Here is a 9999-nt window from a genome sequence, read left to right as displayed (position 1 = left end):
TCCGGAATCACACTTCACAGACAAAACAGCACAAAGCGCCCTCAGCGGAGAAAGCCTTTAGTCGACCACCCTTTACACTTTCACATGAGCAACTCAGAAAAAAAAAAATAGAAGAAAAAAATACATTTGTTAAAAACAACAACAAAAGATAATGGAAAAAGCTCAGAATCCAAGTAATTGTTCTCAGAACCTACTCCTGACGCTGTTGCAATGAACTGTCTCCTGGAAGCACAATCAGTTTAATTCAACCGTGCAAGGAAAGTATGACTAGGAGTGTGCAGGCAAGGTCTGTGCAGCTCAGAGTGAAAATGGCTCCATTCTTGCCAGTCACACTAGATGAATAAAGACAATAGGGAGGGAGAGGGCCAAGCCAGGAGGGCCACAATTATACAACATCAAGTCCCAGGCCTTGCAGAAATGTAACCTTACTGATACAGAATAAGGAGCAGAGCAATTCTGTGACCCTGGAGAAGGATTTCTTTTCCTTTGATCCCTCTGCAGATGCATGCCATTCCCAGCCTCATAAACCAAAGATTTACGATGAGGTTCACCCTAGTGCAACTCTCATAACAGATCTTCCTAACCACGCTCTGTTGTCACTTTAACAATGGAGGAAAAGCTTCATAGAGTGGTTAGTCCCTCCCTTTGTTTATCCACCAAACCCAAATAATGTACAAGAGAAATGATGAAAGCAACAATATTTAGTAAGAGGTTACCTGTAGGAAGCCAGCACACTGTGTTCATACTTCATGGTGGCATCAGGAAGAATTCATAACACAAGCCTATCTTTACCTCCCTCCTGAATGACTTGACCAATGGTTGTTTGATTTTGTTGTTTCAGAAAACATTCTCTCTTACATTCCATTAACTGCTCAAAATCCTGCCACATTTTAATTTGCTTCATATTTGGCCCATGACTTTCCCGTACAACTTTCTGCTTCTCTCGTAATTTCTGTTAAAAATACAGAAATATTAGATTTTTGGAACAGTTCTACACCACAAAAATTGCTTACACAGGCAGCTTGGAATGACAAAGATTTGTACATGCTACTGAAATACTATTTGTTCAAGTTGATAACACTCATTGCAAGCGATATATGTATTAACACCTGGGACTCAGACATCTGCTTTGTGTGGATTGACAATTATTCCAATGTTTTTTAAAACTATATAATAGTCTTATCTGTTTGAGAAGTTATGCTAAAATTCCAAGTTCATTTCCATACAGAGCTCTTGCAGTATCAAGTTGCAAGCTGCAGTGGTTTCATATAATGATATTATAAACATGTAATTAATGAATGCTTTACAATGAAACCCACCTACTGATTATTAATAGTGGCAGCCCAAACCTGTAGAAATTGCTCACGGACTCACTCATTAAAAGGAAACTAATAAAAGACAGATGTTTAGTGTGAATTGGTAAGCCTAACCTTGTCCATGCTGGTCTGAGCTTCATACAAGATTAAAAATGGACAACTGCTTTTGTTTAACACTGCCGTGCTGATGATCCCCTGGCCTTTAGTAACAGTGATAAGGCTGACAGGCTCTAAATTTATTGTCTTCAACGGGTTGCTTTATATACAACATAAAATTTGAGCTGGCACAGTTTGCTGTGCCCATGTTTCAGTTTCTTATCCAAATGGTTTTCAGGGAATGTGCTGTCACGTTAAGCTGTTTGACTATCTTTTACAAGCGGCTCATGCTATGCTCTGCAGGAAATCAAGCCCTGAAGAGTGAGCATGATCTCTTTTCAGGGTATTAGTTACCAATGCCAGCAGTAATGGAATTTTCTTTGTAGGCTGCAATACACTTTTTATAAAAGACTGACCACAGCCTTTGTTAATAAGCCCCACAAAAATAAGAACTTTACAATGTTTTTACCAGGTAAAAACCTCATTCTTACCTTTCCAAGGTTTTCTTGTTCAAGGATCATTCGTGTATACTGTTCTCTAAAGGAAATATAAAATAATTTTATTATGATTTTATTTGGTTCTATGTAGTAGGACAGAATAGTGATGCAAGCATGGAAAATTATGGAAGTATTGGGAGGTTCATAAGTGAGAGAGAAGAGGAAGCATGAAGAAACTTCTTTGTCATTGGACAACATATCCCTTGACATCAAGGATCAGAGCTGTCTGATTCTCTCAGTTGTGCAGTTGGGAAAAGTGCTATTGGACAAGATCTCCCACATTTTTGAAGCAGGCATGATTACTGCTCCTTCCAGCTTGAAAACAACAGCAAGACCACTTAGATAAGATATACTTGATCGCTGTTTAATAATGCATTTATCCTGGTGATATTCTGAAGTTAGCCAGGGGCCTCATTTGTACAAGCGTCAGAGTTTACAAATCCACAGCCCTTAATTGCTGTGAATGTAGCATTAGAATGAGTGGGAAGATACAGGAATGGAGGGGAACAGTATTTCACCCCAGGTTTGACAAATCCAATGACTGCAATGGAACTGCTGTGCGTTCCTCACTTTCAGAAAACAGCCGTCACATTTAGGTCCCTAAATATAGGCTTAGAAGCATAACTGTTGACATTCATTATTAAAAATCTTGGCTGTACACCTTTGTCTGTAACAAGTGGCTGGATCACTTTCTGACATATGCAAACTTGATACATAAAACTTGACAATATAATATGCAAACCGTAACAGCACAATTCAGATACATTACTATACACTTACTTTAAAATTTATTGAAATGTGACAATAAAAAAAATCTCTTCTGATTCACTTGAAAAAAATAATCAATTATTATATTTCATGTGTAACAGGTACACTTAGAGATCGAGAATTTGATAGCGGAACACAAAATAACTTGGCTCATCTAAAGAACTTCAGGGTAGAAGAACATTATATAGAGAAATCCTAATGTCCAGAAAGAAATATCAGCCTTCGTGATACGAGAGTGTGAAGGTTTGCTGGAGTGTGGTGAGCAGCCGTGTAGAACCAAGGCACTGCGTTTCTTATATTCCTTCCATTTCTACTAAGTACTCCAGGCTTTCGACCAGAGCACTTGGGGCCCCTGGCCACCTGGTCCTGCCTGCCATTCTCCCTGCAGAATGGACGTGCAAGGAATGAAGCTGGATCATTTTATGATCTCTCGCTCTTGGGCAATTCTAGCCAGAACATACGAGAGCCGTCTTGAGGCTCCTGCAAGTGCTGTGCTGCACAGCTGATCCCTAGCAACCCTCACCAAATCTGAGAGATGGAACGCCATGCTGAATCTCCTTATTTACACTGGCACATAGCATATGTTCACACACATTTGGCCTCAAGAACGTACTTTTTTTTTTTTTTAAGTAGAGTTTTCAAAGTACACATTTGGCCTCAAGAACGTACTTTTTTTTTTAAGTAGAGTTTTCAAAGCAATCATCAGAAGATTAGATGTCTTTCCTAGTAAGTTTTCCTTTACTATTTATAATGATGACTGGAAAGAATGCAACTTAATAACTTCATTTAAAAACCCACAACTTACTATTTTTAGAGAAGAAAATTAACTTTTCACATTCCTAAGAAGTGACTCCACGGAACAGAATTTATATTCAATAAAGAGGGTCAGAATTAAGACATTTTTTGTTCAATACGTTGTTAGGAAAGTGCTGCTCTATTTATGGTTCATTTTTACTCCGTTTACATTCCAGTGCCTGCTGAAAAATACATTCATATTCTAAAAGGATGTCTAGAAAAAAATTTTATCTCATTTTATATTTTGCAAGGCTATCTATATCGTACTTTGTTGTAATTTATTTAAATGCAATGGGTCTGCGACCTCTTACAGAAGGTCAAAAATGTGTATAGTCACTGAGAGAGGGATAATTTCCCTAGCTTCATTGCCCACAGTTAGCAAGTGAACCAGGGACAGTGGAGAGAGTGGTAATGCTCTGTTCACATTCTCCTCACCATACCCGGAATTGCATAGTTGGACTCACGCTTAATTCCAGCATTTGGCTTTGATGGCTCATCTGTGTGAATACTCGCATTGTGCATGTTCATCTCACAAGTATTTCAGCTGGAGCATTTCTTGCTGAGCATCTGTGAATAAACCCAGACCCTCCCCTTCCCTGCCAGGCCCTAAAAGGACAGTGCCTGCTGTCTGACCCACAGTTCCTCTCAGCTGCTTGGCTGAGCTGTCTTGCCTTTCATACTAATGAATATTCACATCATCACTAAGACTTTTCTCACAGCCACTTCTTTTCTCACCCTTCTGCTTAATTTTGCTGTTTCATCATCTTTCATTACACACATTTTTATTTCCCACAGCCTTCCATTATTTTGTGAGATGGAATAAAAGGCTTCTTAGCCTCTGCTCACATTCTATCTTCTCATCCTTTTCTTCTCCCACCCTAACATCAGTAGTTTTGATTCTTTTCTTACTCTTATTTTTCCTACATTGTTTCCTGCATAGTGTTTAAATATTTTCATGCCTCAGGTCCTTGCAGAAGGTCTCTGTGACGGATATTAATCTAGCCCTTCATTTCATAGTGACCTCTGCCTCATGTCCTAGGAACCGCAGAGATGCAGCTTCACTGATACCAGTGCAATGTGTGTTGGGGCAACTTCTAGGTCATGAAGAATCTGATGGAGGAAGAAGAGCTCATCTCTCAGTGCCTCCTAAGGGAACCCCTGGAGTTTTCTCACTCAGCTTGACACGTCGTCGCTATCCCTGTCAATGGCCCCATTCCAGAGCCCCTAAAACCTTAGTGGTCAACTACTGTCTTTTTTCACTCCACAATGAGTGAAGAGATTGCCTCTGGTGATACTGAATGACATTTGATTACGTACACTACCAACTAATGGTGCTTCCCTCGTTGCCACCACTACAACAGTGAAGGTCCAGAAATTATTCTGAAAGGTAGAAAGTCCTAAGAGGATAGATATCTTGGGAAATTGATTTATTCTTCCATCTCCTTTGAGAAGTGACAGACAACTTCTGTTTCTCTTTTCCCGTTGTGATGTCGGCATGTTGGATAGTTTAAAGCTTTCAAATGGCATGTAGAACGATTATTAATCCTCTAATTAAGCAGTTCCAGCTTTGCTTTGCCACTTAGTCATGTTTTTAAATTGTTTTGTGAATGGAACAATTCTGTGAAGCATTTTGGCACACTTTACAGAAGACTGTACATGAACCACAGCTCTGACATGATGGATTACACAGATCTCAAGCAACAATCTGTCCTGTCTCTGAAATACAAATGCAGAAATCTAAGAAAAGGTCTCACATAAAGGAACTGTATTGCTGTGGCTTTTTAAAGCCTCAGCAATAAAGCAAACTGTAGGAATGCTGATCGATGCAGACTGCGATGGAGAGGCACAAGGAAGAGCTCATGCCCCCTCTGCACTGAACTAAAATTATATACTCTGTGGAGATTCCTTGGTACAGTAATGGCTACACCTTTAAGGAGACCCAATCCTGCTTTCAAAACATCGGAGTGTTTTTCACTCATTCTACTCATTGAAAAATTAAACAAAAAGACCCTTGATCAAACCCAGCAAACATCGATTTTAAAACTACTGTTTTGATAAATATTTTCAATGACTGAGAAATACTGTGGTGTGAAAGCCAAATATCACTTTGTAAAAGTAGTGACAACAATTTAAGCTTGTTTATTTTGTTGACAGCTAGAAATTTTGGGGGGGTCAAAGATAAAACTAGCTGGAAAACAGAAAACAGAATTTCTATTTCATGCAAAATTCTGGAATTTTGAAAAAGTAATTACAAAAAATAAAAACCTGAATAACATTTAGAAACTTTTACCAAATGAAAGTTATAAGTGTTTTGGTTTGTATTTTCTTGATGTTTAATTTTGATGGAGCTGAACCAGCTTGCTGACTTTATTGCCTGAATTTTATTTCAACTTTTATATTGTATTTAGAAAGTTTGAACATATACAAAATTTTGAACTGTACATTTTTACAAAAATATTTAGTATGCAGTAAAGTATAAAAAAATCTTTATGACATGGTAATGTTTAGACTTCCTAGCACAGATAATTAATCCAAAATATCTCATTCTCGGAAAACATTTCCATCTTTGGCAAGGCTGCATCATTTAAATAGAAAACTACACCCAAAAAATCATCAGCTCAATTCCTAACCTTTTCTGCTTCTCTCCCTACCAGGCAAAGGCAGGGCGTCCTGAAAAAACTCACAGGATGAAGTAACTGTCTTTATATTGGAGTAAATGAAATTGAGTGCAAAGATGAAGGTTAGTGTGATGGTGCAGAACAGTATTCATTCTACCTCCAGTAAGAACTGCAAATAGGAGCAAATCAAAATCCATTTAGGATGAGCATATGCAGTCCTCCATTCCTGTACCAGCGATGGTGACAGCTATTATACCTGAAAGCAGCGTAGAAGATTTGCAAGAAGTGGCCAGAATCTGAGGGTGGCATATGGCTGCTCCCTGAGAGGTGGTAGACCTTCTACTCCTGCACGCTGGCGCCTGAGGTGGATGCTTGGCAGAGGCATTATGTCTGGTAGAGCCACACTTCCTGCAGGACCCAGCTGAAGCACAGCTTCTCTGAGCTTGTGCCAACAGGGGCTGCGAGTTAAAACCGCTATCTGGGGCCTATAATCTCTAGCAGGAAGGGAAAATCTTTTGGTATGTCTGAGAGAACTCGTAGGTTTACAGCAGTATATACTGGAATTCGAGACGCTTATTTTTAGATTATTATAGTGTTTCTAAATTTGTCAGGTGAACTCCTCCAGTTCAAATGCCAGTGAGAAAATTCCTAACTTCAACCTCAGTTTAAGAATATCCTCAAGTTAACGCAGAGGAAACATGTTAATATACTTACCGAATTGCCTTTCGTCGTTCCTGTGGGTCTGGGGAGACGTATGCCTTCATTTCTTCTTTAGCACGCTGCAGCTGTATTTCTAGAGTCTATAAAGAAATAAATAATTTATAAAGATACATATATTTATAATTCCTATTTAATTTCATAATGAACAGTTTGGTCCCCCTTGCGATCTTACCCTTTTCATGCAGTTAATGTAACGGTAGTTGCTTTCTTCCTGAACACACTCCTCAAGAAGTCCTTTCACTTCCTGTAGTACAAGAACAAGATTTCAAAAGGCATCATAGCTGCAAGTCCACCGGAGATGCCCTGTGTTGCTATATAAACCATGAGTCCGTAATAGAAACAGGCATAATCCTGAACTGATAATTTCTTAAATGTTTATAAAAGAGACTTCTGTAAAGCCCAAATTCTAAAGTGAAAGACAATTGATTTTTTTTAGATTTGCAGTTTCAATCACAGTTAGAGATGCTAAATGATTGTTAATAGGTGTTTATTAATATGACTGACTTCTAACAGATGCTTCACAAGTGCTGCCAAGACTCTTGTTCCTAAGCACATCTTAAGTGCTAAATACAGTTGTGAACAAGCATTTCCTGGAATACATCTGCAAAATGTATGTTAGAAGCTACAGACCTGTTAATAGTTAACTAGACATCAATAATTATGTTGAGGACTATGGAGATAGTGGGCTGGTTCTATCTCTAAATGGTCCCTACAAAAAATACCCTAATAATCCAAATCAAATTCCAGGTCACACAGCATTGTCAGCTCCAAAGCTCTGTCACCATGTGATTTTCAGACCTTCAGCTGGAAAACTGAATTCTGCTGTTCAACTGCAAGAGTTTGCTCACAGCCATGTCCAGCTTAATCAGGGGATGTGATTGTCATCATGCATTAGAAAACAACTGAGACTTGTCTGCCAAGAAAAAAAGCCTTGATTGCCATTGTGACATAGTTTGTATGGAAGGACTACTTCAGAGTATGTTCATCTGTGGATTCTTTTATTTTGCTTGGATCAAGCTATACAAAGGTACTTTTAGTGCAGGAAAAGAATTATCTATCTATCCACCCACACTTTAAATGTACGCCTTTTTTATTTTGAAATATATCCCTTATGTGGGAAGCCCCTGAAAAATCAAGCCCAGACAAAAATCACAGGCGGTGACCTAATGAGATAAAGCAGATTCATATAAACATATTAATATTGCTGTGTTTGTCCCCACCTTTAAAGGATTGTGGTGGCTCCTAAAAGCACTATAGTTCAAGCAATGCATAAACTACATACACACAAGCTCTTAGATATACCCATATGGTTGTATTTTTAAAAAACCTGTCATACGCAAGAATGCAAGACAGTCACATTTAATGAAGTATCTTTGCCATCAATTTCAGTACATTAATTATCCATTGGATTGTTTTCTAATTTAATGAATCTGCTAAATCCGTATAAAGATTTGTCTCAATAAATTAACCCTTATTTTACGGTCAAATTCTTTCCTAATGGATACTGTCTAGGTCAGCAGGATTTCTGGCAGATGAGTCTTCTTTTACAGTACCCTTGCTAATCAAAGCTGGATGTCGGTGGATGGACTGATGCACCCCTGAGTTCATTTGTTGCTATTCAGAACAGGAGATGTGTGCGACTGGAGCTAGTCCACAGCAGCTTCAGGCATGATTTTCATAGTTGTGGATCACCATTGACTCATTTCCACTTCAAGTGGATTTGTACTTTCCATATCCAGAGGGAAGGCAGGGAAAATGTTATACCATGGTGAATAACACGTTGCACAGCATTTGTTAATATGCACAAACAAGCCACCATCTTACCTGTTCCAGTGTAGAGCGATTGCTCTCTAACCCCGCTGCACAACTGTCGTATTGGATTTTTTTTTCATCACATTCTTGAGTTAATTCCTTATGTGAAAAGGGCAAAAGGGTACATAAATGAATTCTTCAGTTGACTGACATGTGACAGTCAGGCAGACTGTGTTCTTGTCCGTCTCACACATCAACCTCAGCTACTGGCACGCTCACAGACACTTACATAAACCTAGCAGGCACACGGCTATTATTACACAGGGGAAGCCACTAGCCTCCTCTCGCATACTGGAGGATCAGCTGTATGCACCACAACATAGCAGGCAAATTTCCCCTTACAGCCACATCCATGGCTTTAATGTGGTAGGTTAATAGGACAGTGTTTGCCAGAAGAAAAGAAAAATAATTCTAAAAATAGAGATTAAGAAAGGATTAATATACTTGCTACCTATGAAAAGCCAGCTTCCTAGTTGTACACAGCAAATGCCTTAGCTGGATTTCATTTGCTGACGCTTTTAATAGAAACATTAAAAGTTTTCTAGAAATTTGGTTGATAGATAAATGAATAGCTCTATTTACTGCTGTGGCAATGAGCCAACTTATAGCAGCTGTGGACCCGAATGACTTTTTTTTTCAGCTCTTTATAAAATTCTGAAAACAAATGGATAAATCTGTCGTTCCCACAGACTAATATAGGACTTAGATCAATGTATTCAACTGTTTGGATGAGATGTTATTGGCAATCCATTTAAAAAGGAGAGCATTAGTTGAGATGATTAGAGCTAAGATGCAGAAAAAGCTTTGAAACCAGTCTGAAAACTAACTTTCCTATGGTTTTGAACCATGAGTTTTAAAATTTCCCTCTGGTGTAGTAATTTGTTTTTAATTGCTACAAAGGACAAAATTTTCAGCCTGATTTTGTGCCTGCACTGTCAGCTTTTATGAATTCCAGTCTTTAGCACGTTGCCTGTTGCAAATCACTGGTTGACCCATTCTGCTATTTCCATCTTTCCCTCAGAGTTGATTATGTCCTCGTACAGCACTACAGAAATCTGTAAACTAGACTTATTTGCGATTCTGACTATGTTTACACAGAACGAGAGTTTCTACTAACTTGGCACTTTTGACGCAACTGTCTCAGTTCTTTGATAACCGGAGCTAGGCTTGCCTTCTTCTCTGCCACCATAGTATTCAGTTTTTTTACCTGATGGAGGGACAAAATAATATACATTAACAATATGATAGTAATCATACATTTATGTAATTAGGAATGTGAAAGAGAAGAGAAGAAAACCAAAATATGGAGACAAAAAATGTGTGATGAAGACTGAACTTTATATAATACAACATAAGTTCAGGCTTAATTAATGAAGG

General features: G+C 38.5%; 1 protein-coding gene across 1 annotated transcript in view; it reads right to left on the bottom strand.

Annotated features, from left to right (window-relative positions):
- Positions 1-769: 769 nt before the first annotated feature.
- Positions 770-9999, bottom strand: part of IFT81 (intraflagellar transport 81) — a 42187-nt gene continuing 32957 nt past the window's right edge. Inside the window, exons 14-19 of the mRNA XM_035898594.1 lie at positions 9740-9829; positions 8635-8721; positions 6983-7054; positions 6805-6890; positions 1904-1949; positions 770-952 (exon numbers count right to left, since the gene is read on the bottom strand). Of these exons, the coding sequence (XP_035754487.1) occupies positions 770-952; positions 1904-1949; positions 6805-6890; positions 6983-7054; positions 8635-8721; positions 9740-9829 (564 nt within the window). The remainder of the gene's footprint in view (positions 953-1903; positions 1950-6804; positions 6891-6982; positions 7055-8634; positions 8722-9739; positions 9830-9999) is intronic.

The sequence above is a fragment of the Egretta garzetta genome, unplaced genomic scaffold, assembly GCF_000687185.1.
Source record: "Egretta garzetta isolate BGI_Z169 unplaced genomic scaffold, ASM68718v1 scaffold447, whole genome shotgun sequence".
NCBI classification, from domain to species: domain Eukaryota; kingdom Metazoa; phylum Chordata; class Aves; order Pelecaniformes; family Ardeidae; genus Egretta; species Egretta garzetta.
This window is presented reverse-complemented; position numbering and strand designations above follow the sequence as displayed.